The 24189-nt window shown below is 39.4% G+C and overlaps 2 protein-coding genes across 2 annotated transcripts in view; one reads left to right on the top strand and one right to left on the bottom strand.

Annotated features, from left to right (window-relative positions):
• Positions 1-3634, top strand: part of vrk2 (VRK serine/threonine kinase 2) — a 12821-nt gene extending 9187 nt beyond the window's left edge. Inside the window, exons 10-13 of the mRNA XM_026939319.3 lie at positions 717-877; positions 2449-2553; positions 2630-2785; positions 3037-3634. Of these exons, the coding sequence (XP_026795120.3) occupies positions 717-877; positions 2449-2553; positions 2630-2785; positions 3037-3408 (794 nt within the window). The 3' untranslated portion in view covers positions 3409-3634. The remainder of the gene's footprint in view (positions 1-716; positions 878-2448; positions 2554-2629; positions 2786-3036) is intronic.
• fancl (FA complementation group L) lies at positions 3310-24189 on the bottom strand. Its single transcript, XM_026939331.3, has 14 exons — positions 23760-24189; positions 23600-23658; positions 22058-22118; positions 21727-21783; positions 21466-21563; positions 17328-17424; positions 14104-14172; positions 6653-6803; positions 6485-6568; positions 5506-5551; positions 5314-5395; positions 4345-4461; positions 4130-4201; positions 3310-3528 (listed from the first exon to the last, which is right to left on the bottom strand). The coding sequence occupies exons 1-14, from the start codon at positions 23844-23846 to the stop codon at positions 3493-3495; spliced, it is 1116 nt and encodes a 371-aa protein (XP_026795132.3). The 5' UTR covers positions 23847-24189; the 3' UTR covers positions 3310-3492.

Here is a 24189-nt window from a genome sequence, read left to right as displayed (position 1 = left end):
CCCTGTTTTTCCTCCATCAGCAGCACATACCAGTCATGCATTATCTTTACTCCCGGCACAGAGCAAAAGGGCAAGCATGTCTCCTGAAAAGAGGCTTTGTGATCTATGATTATGATGAGGTCTTATTCTGCCCAACCCTGAGAGACTCACTGCAGCTGGACCAGAGAGATAAGGCCTCCAACATGCATCAATGCCATGCATGTGATATACATTCCGTTAGAGAGATGCTGAATACTGGCCTAGTGCTGTTGGCAGCTTATTTATTACACTGAAGAATGGAAAGCAGCCATATTAGACACACCTTTGTGTGCATGTTTGAATATTGAGGCTTGTTCACTGTTGTGTTATTGTCAGGGTCCATGTACTGGTATGATGCCCTGTTTTGTTCCTTTAGAATAAAAATGTAGTGCACTTATGCACTAGTGACACTTGGCTCTGGCTTCGGTGTTCAGGATCATGGGTTCGTGATTTGTATGCAGCTTTTTGTTAACGCACTAGATGGTGATCCATATCACATGTCATATGCAACTAGCTGAGCTGTCAGTCACCTAAAATTGGCATAGTGCATTTAAAAACATGAATCATGGCCACCTTAACTGTCTGCCCACTACCTCAAGGGATCATTACTGTATTTGTGATTAATGATTTGAAGGAACCTTGATAATAAAATAACATTAATAACTAGCCTTGTTTCTTCTTTGGTCTGTTTTCCTCAGCTGAGGTAGCCCATTTCCTGCTTGCTGTGAGGACGTTGGGCTACAAAGAAAAACCAGACTACGATGCTCTAAGGAAGGTACTATCACATGTCAGGCCCCGAGGCCCACTGGACCTCTCCAGACCGAGAGCAGCAGAGTCATCCAGGCCAGCGGCAAACAGGGTGAGCATGAAATGCTTTGGCCCGCAAGAGTTCCTGTCTTAATAGGTACCATATGAGCAAAGGCTGGAGTGCAGAGAGCAGCCTGTGGGCTGCGGTAGATTTATCTGTCTGGGAGAGAGCAGAAGATGCTCAGGTTTGAGAGAACCTCTGCTGACCTCTTCTCATGAATGCTCACTCCCACTCCTATTGGAGGTAGTGCAGAGGAGGGCGGAGTGGAGATTTACACAGTGGTGACAGTCTCGGACCTGTCTAAAGCCTCCAGCTTGAAGCTACAGCTTAAAACAGCTTGAAGAACGTAAGGGAGCAATTTCATTAAATCCCTCTTATTTATAGGAATCATATACATTCTGGAGATAGTATTTCAACAGATGTATGTGCTTTGCACAACTCTGACCCAAATTACTATTCTCTGCACAGCTCTTTAAGATAAAGAATTATAGTGAAAAGAAATAGGAACTGTGCTTTTTTTCTCCTCATTGTATGGCTAAATGATGCAGAGAATCTTGACTTGGTGTCATAGGTTAACCTCTACTAACCCTGTCAAGAGGCAACGGCGTGGAGGCGTTCATTCTGTAAGAATCACTTTACCACCCCTCATCGCTAACTTGAACCACTGAACTTGATGAAAGGCCAAGCAGGGCAATTTAAGGCTATTGAATGCACACATTTTCCTCAGGCCAAAAGATCACCACTTAGAATTACAGTGGATTTTGCTTTGCCTCTCATTTCCATGTGAAACTGGCCAGCAGCTTGATCTATGGTTAAAGAGTAGGTGTCAGTGTTGAAGTCAGTAACATTTTGGATGTAATTTACTGCCTTTTTGTGTTCTGATATCATAACCTCTTACAGCACATTCTTGTCCTTACTTTTAGAATTGAGATATTTTCTTTTTCTGTAACATACAGATCTCATGTGGATTCTTAAATGCACTGCATTGTTCGTATACAGTATACAGCACACATTCAGAATGCTCACAGAGGAATACAGAGCTGGTGAATGAGCTTTAGTATCTCTGACCTTGGCCAAACCTCCTGCACAGATGGAAAAGATCAGTGTCAACACTACGGGCATTAAGATTTGAATCCCTCCTTTTCTTTGTAGTAATATTTTCTCCATGATTTCTGTTCATCTCCTGCTGGAGGGTCAAGCTCTGATTCCTTTAAATAAAATTCAAAAACATCATCATCAATGTTACCCTTGTGTCTCACCTCTCCTGTAAAAGCATCAGGCCAAGAGAGGTATACCTCTTCTAACACCACTCCAACGCTCCTGGAGTTTATTTTGCCTACACCTGACCTCAGCAGTGATCTGTGGCCAAATTTAGTTTGGAGTGTTGCCACCTCAGGGAGAGCATTGGGTGTCATTAATCAGGAGAGGTGCTTTACTCTCAGGATCCAGGTCAGGTTGAGAGCACAGAGGAGAGACAGCGTACAGCCAGACTCAAGGACTTATGCTCACGCTGAGTTATCAAGGGTTCCAGTCAGCCCTTTTCTCTGAAGTAGCTTATCAACTTTTTGAAATTCTCTAAATCATGTTTTTCACTCCGTTCCCTCTTAAAAAACTTGAGTCAGGCCCAGCCTGCAGTGAGATCAACTAAACCAAAGCCTGCAACTCATGGTGAAGACCTCACTAAACTTCACTACAGAACCAAAGAGAAAGCAAAGACAGAAGAACAGGTAAGGAATAAATTCCCATTTCCCCCCCCAAAAAATCTGATACCTGTCAGTTACTAATCACTTTTTCCACCATCAGCCTTACAAGGTCAATTCTGCAGCCTACACACGTGCGAGGTCTAGGCGTGTGGCCATTGACCATGATGAAGACCAGGAAGAAGAATATGATCCTTTGCCACCAAGATTCCACCCCAAAACACGAGAAGGCACAAAGCAAAGGCAAAGACTTGAACAAGTAATGCATGCCTCTCACAACCACAGAATAAACAACAAAATGATTCCAGTTTTATGAATATATCACTGAACAAATAAGCTTTAATAATACGAATATACATTTTCTATACATAGAAAAGAAATCTATATTGCATGCTTGAGGTTTTTTTTAAGTATAGTTGGGGAAGAAAATCACTATTGTACTACCCACTATGTCTGATGTGGAAAAAGAAAATGCAATGCATGCTTTACTATCTATATTTTGGTGAAAAGTTGGCTCCAGTATTTGGAATGAGGAGAAGAGATGAGGATGGTCTGCAAATGCTGAAACAGCACCAGGATTTCAGCCCCGATGTCACTGACCACTGGGGAAGAAATGACCACTTGTGGGAGGACTACTGCACAAGAACCAGCGACGGGGAGGACTACTGGGACAAACCAAAATATAACTGCTGGGAGGAAATTGATTATAATGGACATCAGTTGAATGCTGATGTGCACAGTGAATACTACTCGCCACACAGCAACAGGAACGACAGTCAGAACTCCGAAGACAAGCCTTTTATTCAGTGGAGCTGTAAAATTTATGCATGCATCATTACTGTTGCACTCTTCCTTTTTCTGGTTGCTTTTACTGTCTTTTGAACACATGGTGTTTGGTTTTCATATTCCAGTATTAAGAACGAATTTCTTGTCCTTCTGAAACACAGCAGCCATTTTACAGAGTGGTCACGGTTTTTGTATGGCCATTTTCACTGTGATGGGCTGGGAAAAAAACGAAGTGTTGAGATTAACGTCTTTTAGTAATTGTAACATGTATGAATCCATGAAAATCATTTTTAAATAAATAAAGCATGCTATCCTAAAATAAGTGATCGTTTTATATTAACCCTTGTGTTCTGTTCACCACTCAGCAAGGGATTCACTGTTCATGGGTCATACTGTCTTCAGGCAGCTAAGAGACAGATAATAATATTTGAAACCTTGAATACATTCATGCTTTTGGGGAACAGTAAAGACACAAAACCACTCCTCATGCCATGGGATGCTCCTACTAGCAGGTGAGTGCAAATAAGACATGGAGGAAATGCAGCAGAGTCAATTCACCTTTTTGTTTCATTTTTCATATTTCACCATTTTTTTTGTAATCGGTTTTATAAACTGTGTAATATAAATATGAAGGGGTATAGCAGGTGCAGCAAAAATAAATGAATAAAAAGATGTTTTTTTCTCCCTGCTCAGTAAAAAATAGGCAAACACAACTTTCATGTTGTTTGAGCCAAACAGAACACAAGGGTTAAATAACTAAATTTGCCTTAGACAGTGTTCTGAGTAATAGAGAGTTGAAATAATATGGCACTAATACCTTGCTGCAGTAAGGACATTCTCCAAACACAATGTTGAAGCTCTGGCGACTGGTGGGCAAACCTCTCAGCCACTGAGATGACAATAATGTGAATTCAGTTGACAATGTGAGATAGAAACAACCACGTCCTAATCATTCATGCTCATTACTAATGGTATATGATGAGTAATGATAGGTTAAAAGGGTGTATGAGTGATAAATCATAGTGTATTCACCTCATAGAGACAGGCCTGATGAAAAGGCTGCCCACAGCGTGGATCGTTGCACACCTGATCTGGTATGGCAGAGTCCAGCCGATATGAATAGCAGATGCCGCACTCCACACTAAAACTCTGACACGAAAACACAATCATATTGTTTAGTGATGATTTAAGGCCATATTAAGAAGGATTTCAAAACCAGCTACAATTACTAAACAGAACAGCATCTAAAAGCATTGTTTCTTGCTCATAACTGTTCTGGGCATGATCAAAAGGACGCCACCTCCCATCTCAAATCTGCATCTACTTATCCCCCTTCCCCCTCATCCCTCTCTCCCTGCTGGCTAAGAGGCTGTAATGCATGGAGGTTCATATTTGTTTCCACTAGGGTGAGAAGACTCAGGTGGGCTTATCAACCCTGTGTATACTTGACCTCCACTTCACAGAATCCTCCTCTTTTGCAAGATGCCAAACTGAGTCTGGAGAGCCTTCATACATCTTCCCCTTATTCCCCCATTTTTCTGTTCTCCTCTACTCCACTCCACTCCACTCTCTGTGTTTGCATATTGCTTTTCCGATAATTAGTTTTTTTTTTCCTAAGCAATCCATTAAAAGGATGGCAGGTAAAATTTAAACATCTGGTCAAGTAAACTTTTCACTCTTTCGAATGTTAATGATGGCCAAGCATTAATCAGTGGTGCAGACTGTGAATAAACACAGCGCCCTTTCAACCCACCAGCAGTCACACACGCTGAAGTGGGGGGAAAGATAATTTGTGAATCTATGATTAAACAGCTCTTGATAGTGCTGAGGATTCTGCCACCTTTGTTATTGTAATGATCTTATCTGTAAACAACCCAATTAAAGGAATTCTGTATCCACCTCTACCTCTTTTTTTAAAAAAAAAAAATCTTGCAATCCCCAAATGTTACTGAGATGTGCGACTAATTATAAGTGGTGGTGTGACATGAAAATGCAACGTACAGATTTTTCGTGGGTGGCAGGTGACGGGAATTCTATCTCCATAACATCCTTCATGTTCTGCAGGACGCTGCAGTCGGGGTTCCTGAGAGAATGGGAGACCTATATTCACTCATAAAACATGAAAACACGGATGTGGTAGTGTAATGTCTGTGGAGATCAGGACAAAGAAGCAATTAATTACTGTCTCCTTACCATAAATGCATGTTAGCGTTCAGCTTGCTCCTCAGGGGGGTTACCACTGCAAAATAATAACACTGACTTGCACCATACAACTATAGCAGTTTAAATTAATACTAAATATTTGTATATTATAAAGAAATGAGCTTGAAATGATAAAAAAAATGTCCCACTCAAACAGAGTAGCAAAACAAGCCTGAGGGAATGTTCTATATGAAAGGGCTCGCTTTGTAGTATACCAGAGCAGTTTCAATTAACTGCACCTCATCTTTCATTCAATGCCCGTCAACCTGATTGTAGCGCACTGACAGACAACGCACAGCCATGCCATTTCTTACCACTAATCTCTCCTTTCTCTTAGAAATGCCACAGTAGAGCCGGGCACTTCCTACTGTGACAAACATTCTGACAGGGACGGAAATATTCAAATAATTCACATAAAACGTGCTCATCATGGCTGCTCCACCCTGAGAGATCAATCTGGGAGGAATGTGAGTCGCTCGCTCTGTTTGTCATTTGTAAATGCAAAAAGCAATATTTCTGTCTGACCCCTCGCTCGGAGGGTCCGCGTCTGCCACTGTCTTGACTATCGAAGTGTGGATTTAATATCAATGAATAACATTGCTAGGCAACCAACAATATGTTCTGTGCGCCACTGTCAGCCAAGCATGACCTTGGATTTAAAGAAACAATCACAGAGGCTTAAATAGTGCAAACTGACCTCCATTCTAGCAAAATCTCTCTCTAAATCTAGAAGGACATTACATATTGTAGCTTGCCAGCCAATCCTGTTGTAGCAATCCTGTGTTAAATGTAATAAAACCTTCATGGGATGTACAGTTACAAAGAGAGGTAATTGGAAAAACAAGGTGATAAATGAAATGGATGGATATGGACTTTTCATATGTGAAATGCCATTCAAGAACAAACAGGTTATTTTAACTGTATGAGCAAATATAAGTTGGGGAGATTTGCAGATATTAAAAATACCCACCATGCTCAGCTCCAAGCAGGCAGCATTCTGGCAACATCTTCGGGTGCCTGGGGTCGATCTCAACCTTTATGGAGACGTTGTTTCCTAGGCACAATAAGGCCGAGGTCAGTTGCTGTAATATGGTATAGGTTTATTAAACCACAGACAATGAGGATGGCAGGAGTTTACCAATAGCGATCCGTCTCATCGTGTCTGCTCTGCTAGGTTTTTCAGGTTCCAGCACCCAGGTGTGCGCATCAATCTCATCCATCACTGCCCAGAATTCAGCCAAAGCCTCCACAATCAGCAGGAACTGGCTATGTATGTGGGCTAAATTGCTCTGTGTGTAACAGAGGATGGTATATTTACGTTTATTATGTAATCAAATACACTGCTCCATATGTTAAATTGACAATCATACTTGCATGCATTACAGCCTCCATCACAAAAACAGCCACACATCCAACATTGAAAATTGGATCAGTATGAGAGACTTTCCTGGCCATACATGACACAGCTACAGCTCAAACCTCAATTTATTGGGTACATACAAGTGGAGAGTTAAAGTTGTTAAAGCCTCACAGTGTCATATATGAAATCTGAATCTCATAAATGTGTTGGAAAAGCATTCTCGGCACAAAATCCACTCGGCTGACGTTCGGCATCATTTACAATAAATGAATAAACAGACACAATCATGTTTCAGATATTGTTTCTGTAGATCACCCAAGAAGAAGCACAAAGGAAATAAAATCTTACATAACAGAACAAGGAAACACTTCCCTTACACAGATGCCAACAGAGTGGGAGAGAGTGGAGGTGGAGGATCAGTCTGTCCATCTGTCTGTAGTTATAGGTTATCACATGATTCTCTGCTTGCCTTCAGTATGTTCGCTGGATAAATACAATTAATTTTTACTTAGGATTTAAGCTTTTGCAGCTTTTGCCAGTAAGGCAGTAATTCAAATGTGGAAGAGGTATCATTCACAAACAAGTAACTTCCACTCTCTGCTAATGTTAAAATTATTAAATATAAATATTGTAACTTACAAAATTGGTCAAAGGGTCATAAGTGAGAATAGTGATCTCAATGCTAAGCAAAAAGTCTTACTTCCTAAAATGTGCTCTGGATTTTAGGGCATATAAGAGTGATGCAGTGTTGTATTCTTGCTAACCAGGTAAAATATTGTAGTTGTTTGCTAGCTAGCTACTAAAATTATAGCAGACCATACTCTCCTAGCTGTGAATTTTGTAGTTAAACACACCACAATTTTGCTGTAATGTTAACTAGCTCAGATAGCCTGTATTTGGCCAAAAGTTTGTGAACATCTGACCATCACACCCATATGTGCTTTTTGGACATCCCATTCCTGATTTAGTCCCCCACTGCTGTTAATAATAAACTCCATTCTTCTGGCAAAGCTTTCCAATAGATTTTGGAGCATGACTGTGGGGATTTGCCCATTCAGTCACAAGAGCATTAGTGAGGTCAGGCACTGATTTTAAGCAAGGAGGGAAAATACATCTACAGTACTGAAATTTCAAGCATAAATACAATTCAAAGTCTGGGTTTGGGTAAGAGCTTTCGAAGAACACTTAAGCCAAGAACAGCTATCAAATTTAGAAGAAAAAAGAGACATGCCTCTGAAGTCACTCTGACTTTCCATCAACCCATCAGCAACCCACTGATGAGAGAACAAAATGAGAAACCCACTAATGAAAAATACGGACTGAGAAAGGAAGAACATATCCCATGCATTAGCAAACAAGTGAAACTGAGCAATAGCTTTTGATCACTGCACACCACAGACAGCTCATTTAAGGTTCTACATTACAGTTTTCTGCATTCTAACATACACAAACACACTAGGGGCTCTCGTTCCTGTGGAGCTTGCTCAGCTGTGAGGCAGAAGTTACAGTTTAAGGACGGCAGCTCATAAATCATTGCTGCTGATTGATAGCTGATGGTGGTTGGCCGTGCTTCACTCTGTGCTGTCAGTGTGAGTAAACGCAGGTTGAGCGTGGCGATCTGCTCTAAGAATCATAATTCCCATGCACAGTCTTTAATCTCAACCCACAGAGAGCTTTGGTCTGGACACCAGATCCTCTCTGCAAAAAAACCAAGACCACTGGTTTATCTTTGTAATAGGCCACACTTCATTGAAGCCACACTGTAACACTTTAAGGGAAAAGTTTTAGTAGTAGTACACTAAGTTCCCAGATAAACTGTACTGTTCTCTCAGTGTGCGCCACACATGCACTCACTTACTTGTCAAGAATATGGTGAATGATGACTCATCTGAATAGATCACTTTTTTCACATCTCCCTAGATCAGTGTTTATTAGTCTTTGCAATGAGATGTTTATGTACTGCAAGCCTGCTATATTTTTCCTCTACATGTCGTTCTATTCTGTTCAATTTTTCCGTACAAATCACACCAATGCACAAACATCACTGTCCTAAATGCACATGCCACTTTAGTCACTATTCCTATAGAGCGGTGTATGTGACTCAAGCTCCTGCCATCCATGGCTCAATTATGAATTTGTGTTTTGTTATGTAATATACTTCCAGTGCATATATCCACTTCAAGCTTACACTCAATGTCTTTTGACTTTCTACTTATAGATACGAACAAAAAAGTATGTATTCATGAGCATCAACAAAAATCAGTTTAAAGACTCAATTGATAGGGGAAAAAGTATTCAGACACTATAGTAAAGTCACTTGAAAAGAGTTGCAGAATGACCTGAAAGCAGCAGGAAGAACAGTTCCAGAGAGAACAATAAGCAATGAACTGCACTGCAGTCTTCTCCGTTCCCACACCGCTGCTAAGCACAGAGATGTGTGTCTAAAATTTGCACACAAGCATTTAGAAAAATGAGAACTCTTTTGGAACAAAGGACAAAATGAAAATAATAATTCAGCTCGTCATGTTTGGAGAAAGAAGGGTTGTGTGCATGATCCCGAGAACACTGTACCCACAGTGAAGTACAGAGGTGGGAGCATGATGTGGGGCTGCTTCTCTGCAAACAGTACTGGGGCATTACACGTCACGGAAGCTAACATAGATGGAGCCGGGACATACTAGAGGAGATTTTAATCTCATTGGCCAAGAAAGTGAATCTGGGGAGAAGATGGAGGTTTCAGCAAGACAACAACCCAAAACATATAGCCAAAATAACTGGACTGGTTTCTAAAAAAAAGGTGAAGATGCTAACTTTATTTACGGAGGATTTTAAGAGTGAAATTGAGTCCATCAGAGGGATCCTTGTAACGTTGGGAAATTCAAGACGATTGGGTAAGAGGAATGGGCCAAAACTGAACCACAATGTTGCAATTTCAGTGCTGTAAAAACCTGCTACCATTGACACCAACAAGTGCTTTGTGCATTGTAAAGTACTAATGTTGCTCATTTGTGGTGTCCAAATACTTTGGTAAAAGCATTTGGTGGTTCAACCTCCTGAGGCAGTATATGTATATCTGTTACACGTCAATGATATTTAAAGTTTCTAAAACACAAAAATGCCTATATGCAATAGAAATCCCACATATAATTACCACTTGTGTATGTTTATGCATTTTTTCATGAATTTGCTAAAAGCTATTAGAATTTACTATAATATTGAGCCACTCACCATGAGACTATGGTTAACGAAAGACGAATGAATGAATGAATGAATGAAAATGTGCACTGAGCTACCTAAAAATATAATTCAAGCATGTTTGCATGAGTTCAAGCATGAGCACCTGGATTTCGACTTCTTGTCAGGGTAGCAGTGATGTTGTTTAAGGCATAAATTTCACAAGGAAATATGTACCAGCACTTTTATGAAGAAAAAACCAAATAAGCACCCAGCACAAAAGCACTGACTTAAGTATAAACCTAGGCAGAAGGGTAAATGTTAAATCACCCTCGTCATCAGTAGCCTCATTTTGCTCCATTGTAATACCTCTGACCACATAAAGCAGCCAATTTAGGAAGATTTTAAGGAGAAGTACAGCCATGTTTAGGGATGTAATTTCGTGCATCTCCTTTTCTTTTGTTACATAATTTGAGTATTTGAGTGGCCGTTGATTATGTGCTTGATTCACTCATACATTTCTATACATGTTAAATTGAAGGGCCAGAACATGAACACAACACCCAAAGCCTGTAATTGGCCACAACAAAACAAATTGATAGCTCAGTGACTTCATGTTGAGCAAGACAGATTAAAAGACCCCACCTCCATACACACATGATGAGAGAAAGATTATATAATATTATATAAAACACAAATAAGGGCACTGAATACGGAAGGAGAAAAGAATACAGAGTTTGCGCAGTCTAACAGAAAAGAATAACTTGTAGTGTGGGTTCAGGTGAAGAAGACAGCATAGGGTGGAATGCATTAACGTAAGCCACCTAAGAAAGGAAAAGCATCCTGGCACGGTGAGAAAATGAACCAGAAATGATGGGTCACTGTGCCAGCAGAGTGCACACAATTTAACATTGCACAGGTGCAAAAACTCTGCAATTACTTTCCAATTAATGCCAGTTGTGCGATTACAGTTATGCTTTTATATCAATATATGGTCCAAATGAAATGTCTTTGTAATTGAATTCTGAATGGAAATAAGCGTAAAATGCAGAGCAGCACAAAGATCCATGCTTCATAGGGTGAGTCTGTTCTCCACACTGTTAACTATTCTAATTAAGTCTCTCCTTCATAATGGTCAACAATGAAGATTCATAAAATCGCTTAGAAAAAGAATGAGTATGAGGTGAATAAATAAATACAGTCCACATGATGATCCACATGATGTTTCTTAAAACCCTTAAGGAGTTTTCTCAAACAAGTTAATGGTGGAAAATAGTGTATAGTGCAAAACCAAGGCTACAAATCTCAAAGGCAGAGTCAGTATTTTAGTGTTATGATGTTTTTGGTCTTTTCTGCCATAGACGTGATTTCTGGCCTCATCAGACTGGATAAATGGAGCAGAGTACCAGAAGCAGAGGTTCTGGCAAAAACACGTCTTCTTTTAATTGGCTTGAACAGGTTTACAAAGGTCACCATTATTCATCCAGAAGTTTGTGTATTTAGGATGGCCAAATCGTCTACACTTCATCCTGTAGCTCTACACAACAAACGTGTGTGTTTAACTTGTGTGAATAACACACATCATAATGTGCAATGGCCAACACTGACGTCATTGTTCCATGTGTAATGGCCAACAATGACGTCACTGTTTTTTCTTTAAAAAAAAAAGAAAAAAAAAAAAAGAAAGAAAGAAAGAAAGAAAAAAAGTATGTGTTTCCAGTAGTATTAAGTCTTATCAACTTGTGCATTCTCCAGCCCTAGGTAGATACAAATGGACGGAAATTAATTTAGAAAGAAAAGCTGTAATATTCTTGACTTTGACCCAGAATGACGGTGAACTAGTTCTACCATTTGGGCAAGCTTCCAAGTAGCATGGGTTTAATTGTTTTCATCCACTGACACACTGTGTGCTGTGATCATATTTAATTCATAATAATGATGATGATGACACTTGTTTTCCAAATTAACTTGCTTTCATCAACGTGTCAAATACATAGCATTTACACCAAGTCACTAGTAAAAGTTTCAGCAATTAGATCACCTATTGTAAACAGCTCCATTTATTTACTTAAATCAAAAGATGTCTGCATGTTAAAAATAATTGCCATTTGGCAGCTTTCCCATGAGATATGAGCATGCAGAGCAGTAGGAGCAAGCATGGTCATTAAAAATGAATGCAAGGTGCCGTGAATTGCGCAAGGTGCGCACACAAAGCAGCACAGAGCAGTGAAGTAAACATGCAGAGAAGCTGTTGCGTGAGAGAGCGCTTCAGTTCTGCGAGCAGTGAGACATGCTTCCTTTTCCCGTTTGTGAGTCAAGCAAATTCAATTAAAAGAGCCATGGCCTGAAATTAAAACTAGTAATTTGTGATGTTTATTTTAGGTATTCTACTGGTACTGGTATTCTGACAATTTGTATTTAAATATAAAGTGTAAAAAAAAAAAAAAAAAAAAAAAAAAAAAAAAAAAAAAAAAAACAACTTCAAACAAATTGAAACTGTGCGCTCACCTCCACTGATGTCACCTGCCCTGCCCCCACCTGGTTTAAATGTTTATCATAGTTATTTTCCACAGGGATACGCGCTAAGGGATAAGGATTAAGATGATTGTGTTAGCGGCAAAGGCATACGAAGAGTTAAAGATTTACAAAATCATATAAAAAGACATCTCAAGTAGCTAATAGCTCATGAGCCATGATGGAAAATACAAATTTTAAATTATGCCATAGCGATCCTAATGGTATGTTTTTAAAAAAGCAGTCAGCATAGTGTTTGATGATTAAGCTTTATGGATACAAGCAAATCCACATAGTAATTATGTAATCTTATCAATCTCCATTTTCTTAGTAGTGGCCAATTAAGCCAATTCTTTTATGTGTCACAGCTTGGGTATATTTTCCTTCCTTATTAGTTGTAGCTCAGTGCATCTTTTAACTCTTTTGCTGGATGTGAGCACTTAGAAATAAAACCACTAAGTGATAAACATAAGTTTTACCTAACCATACCCTTTTATATTTGTGTTCATAACCCAAGGGTGTACTAGATTCATCTGTTCTAGAGGGAAAAAAAAGGAAAAGTGTGTATGCATGGCCTCAGATTTGAGGCAATATCACAAGCTTCACTTTTAATATCAGTCTATTACCATATGCACAATTATGGCACATTTCGTGTGCACTCAGGCTTGATGAGTTTGATGAACGAGTCCCCAGGACGCTGGCTGGGTGACTGACTGAGCTGTGTTCCTGCAGAGCCACACCTGCACTGCTGCATGTGCCGTCGTACAGAGAGCCAGAAGAGCAAAAGCCTCTTATCAGGACTGGATATCTATCATACACAAGCACGCATTATGGCCTTGCAATGACATGCAGTATAATTATTCATTTAAATCAGCTGGAAAGGTAGGGGGGGCAGATTTTTCTCAGAACAGAGAAGATACATCAAGACATCAGCATCCCAGCAGGGCAGCGGGAAGCAGAAGGTGCTGAGCTGGCCTTCACCGTCAGAGAGCTGTGTACTACTGCCATGCTACACATGGAACAGAAAAATCCAGCTAATAAACTCTCTCACCTTCAACACTACTTTATAGTACACTACTATAGAACGCTCTCATATGCTCATATATTCCTGATTATGAAATATGACTGTGGAGGATGATGATCTAATTCTTCCTTAGTTTTATGCACGGGGTTGCAAACTTCTCTACTTTTAGAGACTTAGTAGTTGTGTCTTATTAGCGTTTTTCCCTTTATCACACCGTCTCATCACTGTCCTCTCAGTTCATCTGGCAATCCTGAAGCCTCGGAGAGCTGTAAACTCCAAGAAAAAAGCAGCACTGGCATACAAAAACACCTTTCATCATCAACACAAACATGTCTTCAACTGCCAACCTTGAAGTAATTAGCACCATTGTGCTTGCATTGTTGAGTAAAAAGAGGCCAATTAAAAAATTCTTAGCAGAATTCAGAGGGGTGTGGACAAGCTGCACTGCCAGTGCCACACACATCAAATGAAAAACCAATGCATTTTAAGGATGCGGTGTATGACCAAAACATCGTACCTGTGGGGTCCATGTAATCACCAGTGGGACAGGCAGGTCTGCGGAGCATTCTGGAGCTTCTGCTGGGTACTGAGAAGACCAGAAAGTACGGAAACAACATTACTCCAACATTCATTTATAGGGGATTGACTGTCACTAAAGTTATACATTAGAGGTACATGTGGGAGCGTATTTTTTTTAAACCCCACTTCCACCAGCAGAATGTTTCACCAATACTGCCCCAACTCCTACAGTAAATTTTTTTTTTTTATACCTGCCTGCAATATTTTCTAATGAACTTATTTGGTTCCATTTCCCAAATTATAAACCAATATATAATTTAACCCAGGGTTTCCCAAAATTCTTGTAGCTCCACAAGAATAAAGGAGACCACTTTACCTGTAAATTACACTCCACTATTTAAAGTCATGTGTTAAAATTTGGACACCCCATTAAATATTCAGTTCTTTATTAAGAAATGTCCACATGTCAATTTCTGATCTTGTTTTAATTTGTACCTGTAGATGAAAGTGATATAATTGCATGTAAACAACAAAAACAATCACTTTTTTTCACTTATTAAACAAAAGAAATCAACAAAAATGAGTATTTCAACTGAGGAAAAAGTTAGGACACCCTATGCCTTAATAGCTAGTGTTTCCCCCTTTGGCTGAAATAACCTCAGTGAGACACTTCTTGTAGTCATCTACCAGTTTCTGACATCGACTGGAAGAAAGTTTCCCCCACTCCTCAATGCAGAATTCTTCTGATACAATGTAGAATTCATAGTGGATTCTATGACGGTGAGCTGGCCAGGTCCTGCTGCAGCAAAGCAGCTCCAAACCAGAACACTTCCACCTCCATGTTTCACAGCTGGTATGAGGTTCTTTTGCTGAAATGCTGTATTTGGTTTATGCCAAACATGCCCTCTGTTATGGTGTCCAAATAACTCAATTTTAGACTCATCTGTCCAAAGCACATTATTCCAGAAGTCTTGGCCTTTGTCTATGTTTTCTTTGGCAAACTTCATTCTTGCCCTCATGTTTTTCTTAGACAGCAAAGGTTTCCTCCTTGCACACCTCCCATGATAATTAAAGTTGTGCAGTCTCTTTCTGATTGTAGATTCATGCACTTTGACATCAGCTGTAGCAGGAGCTTGCTGTAGGTCCCGTGATGATATTCTAGGGTTTTTGGAGACTTCTTTAAGCATCTTGCGGCCTGCTCTTTGGGTGAATTTGCTTGGACGGCTTGACCTGGCCATGTTGGCAGTTGTTTTAAATGTTCTCCACTTGTAAATGATTTTCCAGGCAGTGGAATGGCTGATTACAAATTCTTTTGAGATCTTTTTATATCCCTTACCAGACTCATAAGCATCAACAATCTTCTTTTTGAAGGCCTCAGAGAGCTCTTTGGATCTCACCATGGTGATACCTCTCACTTCAACAATTAAGAGCAAACCAAACTAAATGTCTGAGGTTTAAATAAGGCAAGCCTCCTTCAAAATGCTCTGTAATAATGTTCTAATAATTTGCACCTGTAGGTAATTTTAGCCATTTTAAGTACAAATAAATATGGGGGTGTCCTTACTTTTTCCTCACAAGAAATTGGATTTTTTAAAAAAATTATTTAGACTTTTCTTTGGTTTTATTTGTTTAGTTATATTACTTGAATCTCCCAATATTGTTAAAATGAAGATCAAATGTCCATATGTTTAACTATGTTAAAAAAAAAACATTATTTAAATGTTTACAATAATGTTTGACTATTTATAAGAGCTATAGTGTTTTCTATTCCTGAAATGTCAAAATAGATATTACTTATATGTCTACTTGTTTTTGCGTTACTGAGGTTTGGATTAAACCCATTCAATTCAAGTTATCAGTCAAAGGCTAATAATTAAAAGAACCTGGTCATAAATACAGTAACTCTGATAATGGTTGGTTGTGATTTTCTAACAAAAACTAACACTAACTAAATTATAAACAAACAAACACAAACCCCTGGGGGTCCCCAGATCTGACTCTTAGGACAAGTGACTTAAACCACAGTGACTCTGACCAGGATGTATTTACTTACGATGAATGAATGAATGAATGCTGTAAACATGTCAATCAGCACCATGTGAGCACCTGCCATATCCAATACACGCCCATAGTAATGGCTTTCTTTGTCTCTTGAGCTTTATATCTGACTGCTCGCTCCTGCCCACCTGAATATAACCGCCCACTCCCATAACTTTTTTGTAGGGTCATGCAGGATCCTAGTCCCAATGCCACTTCTACTATAAATAGATTTCCTCTATGGAAGAGGAATAATGCAGAAGTGAAATAATGGAGTGAAATTTTGAAAGAATACATATTTGGCATTGAAATTTTCTTACAGTTCCACAGAATAGAGGCAGCCTAAATAAGCAATACTGTAAGTACTTGAAATTTACCTCACATACTCAAGAAATGAAAAACTGTAATCCAACCACCTGGTTGAATGGGTTGGAAATCACTAGCAATTTCACGTTACTATTTTCATACAAGTCCCTCACCATTAACGTTAAACTTAAGGTTATGGATACTAACTGTATCCATGTCAGCAGCATAGCTGCATGAGGAGGTACAACTTCTGGAGGTCCTGACAGAGAGAGACGCCTTCCCCTGGGAGGATGAGCATATGTGAGGCAGGGGCATGGCTGCTATTTTTAACCCTCAGCAGGCAGGTGGGCATGGAGCGTTCCTCACGCCCTGCTGAATCTCATCAGGACCTGCACGGTGCCAGCGACCCGCCACTGGCATTTCTGACCCACTATTGCTCCAAATCCGGAGCTGCCTTGGCCATACACTGCTCCTCGCACTGAAATGCTATGTTGTAGCTACTGTACCTCTCACACAGCTCAATTTTCTGCTTCCGCTGTGGCCCCTGTAATCATTTTATAGAGATCATTTATGGCCTTATCTCTCCCTCTGCACATCTCACCTTCTTCTATCTCCTCTAGGGCTAGTTCTCATCTAAATTTTCAGATCTCTGTGAAAAGTTTTACAGTAACAGGGCATCACATAAGGGTAACCAAAATTAACGTATATAAACAAAAAAAACTACTATAATTCTCAGTCTAGAGTTGACTTCACCTGATGGATTTCAAAAGTTTCATTCTCAAACAAACCCATCAGTTAAACCATAATTTAGGAAACGCAAGTAAAGAAGAAATGCATGTGATCTAGGTTTTGAAAGATAAGCTTGCTCTACAGCCTCACCTTTGATTTAATCTTGACTGTAAAGACATGCTGACGATGAAAGGAGTCCTCTGCCTTCAACTTAAGAGTGTGGAAGTCAGTGTCAATGAAGATTAGCCTGCAATATCAGACAATAACAGTAATTATGAGTGGGAATACTCATATGGCCACATTTATCATTCATCAATAAAAAAAATTAACCATAATTCAGCTTAGAATCAAATAATTAAAAGAGAAGTAAACAGCACCAACTTAAACAAAGCCAATATTTGGTGACAAGCCTTTGTCTTTAAAAACACATCAGTACATCTTGTGCAGTTTTATGTGCGTATTGGCAGGGAAGTTTTTCCAAGCATGCTGGAGAATCTGCCACAGTTCTTCTGGAGACTTGACAGCATACCTTAATACCTGACAGCATTAATGTTTTGTCTGAAAAGTGGTCTATTATGTAATATATTACCTTTTGCCCAGTACTGTATATCTAAAAATGTATCCTTAAACAGGCCTCATGCAGACACAGATCTTTCCTTAATTTATAGAACAATTACATACAGGGGAAATAGTAAATGGAAAAAACTGTTGGCTCTGTTATGCTCTGTGGGGATTTTTGCTGGCATGGTTTGGGTCCATGACTGATCATATTTATCCTATTATGAAACATTTCTATCCTGATGGGAGCGGTCATTTCCAGGGTGACTCCACCCCCATCCACAGAGCACGAGGACTCACTGAATGATTAATGAGTATGAAATGATATAAATCATATGCTATGGCCTTCACAGTCACCAGATCCCAACCCAATTTAAAACCTATGGGAGATTTTGGAGTGATATGTTAAACAGCGCTCTCCACCACCATTATCAAAACACCAAATGAGGAAAGATCTTTTAGAAGAATGATGTTCATCCCTTCAGTACATTTGCAATGACCACAGGACTTCCAGAGAATCTATAACAACATACAGTAAAGCAGTTCTGGTGGCTGATGGTGGCCCAATACCTTACTAAGACACCTTATTCGGTTTTTCCTTCAATTTGTTACCATGTGCAGGTCTTCTGTAAAAGGTTCACTAATAAAAGGAATTACAGGGCAGAATTTAGATCGTCACAGTCTAAATCATTACTGTCTTTTACTAAGAGTTGAGCTTTACACAGTAAACCCTAACCCTAACCCTAACCCTAGCTTTACACAGTAAAGCTCAAATACAGAACATCTTAGACTACTTAATTTTCCTCATCATAACACAGAACCATTCTCTGGAAAACCTGAACATCTTTATCACAACCTCATTCACTAACTATACCTCTAATCAACATTCTCATCTTGTAATACTATGTAATCAGTATTCCTTCATTTTCTGAATAGTCCTGCTTCTCATTCTTAGGCACCTATCTTTACACTCCATCAAGCAATGGGATAAATATCACATTCAGTTACATGAACTGATGCCTCAAAACATACGGTTCGTTCATTTCCACCAAACAGAAAACCTTTTTCCAAGCCAGTATGCCGTTCTGCATTCCACTGAGATCACCGAGCAAGTATCAAGTATCGGGGGCTTGCTGGCATTCACTTCAGATGATTGAAACAGCTTGACAGCTTGATGTCTTGCTGGGAGGATTGATGAGAACATTACATTTGCAACTACAAAATCAGCAGCGCTCATAAACGTTGGAGGGAACATTTGGTGTGTATGCATACAAACAGGCCATAGACGAAGATACAACAGTATAAAACATTTGGCTGAAAGAAATATAACATAAAAATATAAGCTGTAATATTGTCAAGGATCCAGGATTTTTGGAGCTAGGTGCTAAAAATAGTAAATGTTATTTCATTCTTAGAGGTGCCACCAGAGATCATGTGTTTTAAAATACAAAGTGGCAGCTTGATATAGATGGCGAGAGGGACGGCCAATAGGAAGCATTTTCAGGTGTCATTATCCTAGTGGGGTGTTAAAAGACTACAGAGAGAGGCTCAGATTCTATCCCTTGTGTATGTGCAAGCTGTGACAACCTCCTACCAAGGCCTTGGTGCAAAGACTGTTCCCAAAAAAAAAAAAAAAAAATGCAGATGTAAACTCACCCCCAAAAAAAAAAAAAAAAAATCATGGAGAACATTTTGTGTTTCTGCGAAAACTTACACACCTTAATGCATCTTTTAATAAATCTAGCTAGTAGTGATCAAATGAGTTATCATTTTTCTTAAAGCCTGACACTTTTAAGCTATTTTTGAGGATAAGACCAAAGTTAAAAGTGACCCCATCTTTACTGCAATTAACACTAAATGTGCCTTCTTCAAGGCAACTAAAACTCATTAAAATGACCAGGTTCTGCAGCATACCCCCCCTTGCCTAAACCAATCAGAGTTCACTACCATGTCAGACTTGAGGCTATAACCACTAATACAAATTAAGGATCTTAATTAATCTCCAGTACATTTACAGATAGAGCTGCTGTATAATACTTCTGACCACAATTCAGCAGTGAAAAATGGAAACGTGCACCTTGTCTCATCTCTCTCTTATACCTTCTACATTTCCCCATTAAGCTTAAAAGTGGGCTCCCAAATAGACCAATTTGCATGTACTAATATCATAATTATATCTCTGACCGTTAATAGAAAGAATTAAAACATGATACATGGTCCACAAGCCACAAACGGCCTCCATGTAGGGCGAACTACACAGCTGGATTACACATCTGTACACTGCTGCATCATGTAGATAAGGCTCTTAGATGTCATCAACGTATATACTCTAAAGCTCCAGTCAGGATATTTCAATATTAGAAATGAAATACAAAAAGGTTTAAATATCAAGGAGTACTGGGGCCTCTGTTTACACGCAGTTGTTTCATGCATCTTGTGTTTCAGTATTCTATCTGATTTAGGGTTTATCCACATAAAAAATGTTTTAAATACCAAACACTTCAGGAGTTCAGAGGTGCATTTTAGCCACAAGTGTGAATGTAGCTGTCTCTCCAAGCTGTGTTTAACAACCAAAACTACCTGCTACATTTCATCCTAACACACAATGTCCATAATTACTGAAATACAGCACAGAAATTTCTGATTTTTGATGCATAAATCATGTTTTGTATAAAACAACTGAAAACAAAAAAAGCACAAGAAGTTGGTGGTCAAACATAATGAGCTAATTTGCATATTACACCATTACCGTGTCTGAATTTGTCTACAGTTGTAAAGGCATGTGGTTTGCCAAATAGAGCAAATAAAAGCATACTGAATCTGTCTGTCTTCATGCTGGAGCAGTATTCCCTAGAATTCACTCCAGACATGTAGCGTAAGCGTATAGTGGCCATACGTCTAATCTCATTGCACACGTTCCGTCTGACAGCACGTTTTATTTTTATAAAGAAAAATAATGCCCAAACATACAACCATGTCCGTGAGTCATGAGGAATGCAGAGGGCTGATGGTGGACCAGCTGTATTTACCATACAGTTCACTTAAAAATGTGACATGAACGTGTTTGGGAGGTGGGAGGAAACCAGAGAACCTGGGGAAAACCCACTGAGACACAGCGAGAACATCTGAAACTCTACACAGACTGTATCCCAAAATCAGGGAACCCTGGAGCTGTGAGGTGGCAACGCAACCTGCTGCACCACAGCGTCACGCATCATTACATATTCTGATTTTAAATAAAGTACGCTTTGTATAAACGGTAGAAGTGTGAGGTTTGAATGCATTTTAAAGGAGTATAGATTAAGTGTAAAACAAACACAGCTGGGTTCATGGGCTGGTCTAAAAACATTTCAGAAACACGTCTGGTGTTATTTGGCCTTTGTTATAACGATTGAAGTCCAAATGTTAAAATGCATCGACCAGTGAAGTAACCTAAAAAAAAGTTGAAGAAAAGAGACAAGAGCGGCAGGAGATGAAGGACATGCATGGTCTTAGCAACGATAAGCCTGACTGATTTCTTTTTTTTACTGCTACAGTAACGAGGCTTAGAGAATGGATGCACACATAATGACCTTAGTTTACGGCCCTGCAAGGGCTCACAAAAATGCCGACATGGCCCAGACAGAAATTGAGTTTGACACCCCTGGGTTAGAATCTCACCAACATACAAGACGCATGAAACGAATGATGTAAACAGAGTCAAAAACAATAAGGTGTAAGCATGTCATACTTATCCCATCCTAAACTCTCTATCTCTGTGATGAGCTGTGAATAGTACTGAGGTGGTGGGATGGCCTGCCAGCCTGGCTGGCTCTTCAGTGCTACTTCCTGATCAAAAGTGATGAAAACAAAGAAACATTCAGAATAAGATAAAATACAGTATGTTGTTTATACAGTAATTCATGCATGAGATATATGAATATGTAGCAAAGACATGACACAACAAGTGAAAAGAGAAACATGACAAAATAAAGGACAAACTATAAATTACCAGAACGGTCCTCAGCTCCAAAATAAACCCGACCAGATCTGAAGAATGTTGTAACCTCTGTAGAAACAGAATAAAAATCAGTATCTATCATTATTATTGCTCTAACCCAACAGCAACTCCAATGCTGGCATATGATTAATGAGCGTAGTCCTCAGTGTTAATGAATGAACTTATTCAAAGTTTTCCTAAGAATAAAATGAGCCTAAATGCAGCACATCAGTGAGCTTGGAAGATACAGAAATAACTACTGAATATTGGAAAGTAATTAAACCATCGACCACTCTAATGATGGAAATCTAATAATGGTGTCAAGGCTCGTGATTATACAGACCTGTTTTAGGATGTGCTGGTGGTTTTTCAGCAGCCGTTTCAGTTCCCAGCAGCAGTGCAATCTGAAAAGCAGCAACCATGGCTAATTTTCACAGCGCAGCATTAACACCCAGCTATTCCACAAAATCATATTGATGAAGCTACTGCTTAAAGTGTCCATGAAATGACTGGAGAGTTGATTTGATTCTGTATGTTGACGCATTTCCTTTTGAAACAAGAAGTCAGTCATGGTGTGTTTAAAGCATTTGACTGATTTACACAACAGCCAATAACGATGCATCACAATATCTGTGAGGACGAGATGTTATGTGTGCACGTTTGTGCTTAGGTTGACTGTCAGAGGCACTGATGGTGACAGAGAGCCATAGGGTCATCACCGCGGGGCATCTGACACTCCGTGTGGTAGATAAGATTATATTACTTACTCTTATTGATTGAGAAGCCCTGACAGTGACTAAAGACAGAATTCCATTCTTGATCAGTCTAAGGTAGAGAGACATTTCACCATTGAACTGCCCCAAGTTGGTAAAATACTCTTCTGAAAAGAGCAAACTTAGACAAATTTCCCCCTTTTCTGAATGAATAAACTGCAGCAATTTTTTCCTCAACCTAGGGATGCTTGGAAAAAGGAATAGTGTGTGGGAAGAGGCACAGCCGAAAACACACAGATGAGCCATGTTTGCTGCTAACAAGCTGCTACTATTCAGCAAGATCTGCCTCTGGGTGCAGAACATATACACTACATAGCCAAAAGTTTGTGAAAACCTGACCATCACACTTATATGTACTTTTTGGACATCCCATTCCAGATTTATTCCTCTCTTTGCTGTTATAATAACCTCCACTCTTCTGGGAAGGCTTTCCAATAGATTTTGGAGTATGGCAGTGGGGATTTGTGCTCATTCAGCCACAAAAACATTCCTCACTGATGGTGCGTGAGGAAGCCTGGGGAACACACAGCGTTCCAGTTTATCCCAAAGGTGTTCAATGGGTTTGAGGTCAGGGCTCTGTGCAGACCACTCGAGTTCTTCCACTCCAACCTTGGCAAACCATGTCTTTATGGACTTCCCTTTGTGCACAGGGGCATTGTCATGCTGGAACATGTTTGAGCCTTTTAGTTCCAGTGAAGAGAAATTGTAATGCTACAGCAAAGAAGACATTCTACACAGCTGTGTCCTTTCAACTTTGTGGCAGCAGTTTGGGGAAGAACCACATATAGGTGTGATGGTCAGGTGTCCTCAGACTTTTGGCCATATAATGTATATTCTAGATAGCATTTAATTGGACAAAGACATGACTAGTACAGAACGAGTCATCAAATAATTTTTTGGAAAATGAAAGAAAAAAAAAAACAGAATTATGAATAGAGATTTCCAAAACTTTACAGTTTTCCTTTGTATTTGTTTTCTAGACACTATCATACTGATGGCCATAAATAACACTGAGAGACAGGGACAAAAAGCTCTTTGGATTTCAGGGGCACTTTATAAAATATATAAGACTAAACTAAAAAAGTCTTTTATTCTTTTTTTTTTATATATACTTTGCCTGTTTCAGCTGATGGTCTGGAGGCAGAGTTATTCTTATCCTGAAGTCTCTTTCCTGTCAAAACACACAGTGCTATAGTACTCCATACACATGCTTATTTTACATATATATAACTTTTTTAAAGCAGTTTTATTCGTTTTTTTAGCTTGACTTACCTGTACTGAGATAAAGCCATCGTAAATAGTTCTCTCTTTATCCAGCGCAACTAACAAAGGACACTCTTTAAGCAAGCTTTCAGCCATTGTGTAAAACAAACAAACAAACAAACAAACAACCAGGTGAATGAAGTGATACTGCGCCACTGTATGACAGCCTCCTGTAAGAAAGCTAGCAAGCTAAACACTACTACTGTACTGCTAGTGCTAAACTAGCCGGCTAGCTAATTCAGTCATTTCCACTCCGACTTTTACACATAGTACTCTTTAAACAAGCAAACAGAGACCGACACACTTAGAAATATCGTTCAGTTCCGATATTCTACAGGTTTAAGGTTTATTTCTCTAGTGTGTGTGAAACCAAAAGTTACTGCAGCTGCTTCCCGCAAAACGGAATCAAATCAGCGCTACGTCATCACACACTCACTGG

Source organism: Pangasianodon hypophthalmus, chromosome 3 (assembly GCF_027358585.1).
Source record: "Pangasianodon hypophthalmus isolate fPanHyp1 chromosome 3, fPanHyp1.pri, whole genome shotgun sequence".
Taxonomy (NCBI): Eukaryota; Metazoa; Chordata; class Actinopteri; order Siluriformes; family Pangasiidae; genus Pangasianodon; species Pangasianodon hypophthalmus.
This window is presented reverse-complemented; position numbering and strand designations above follow the sequence as displayed.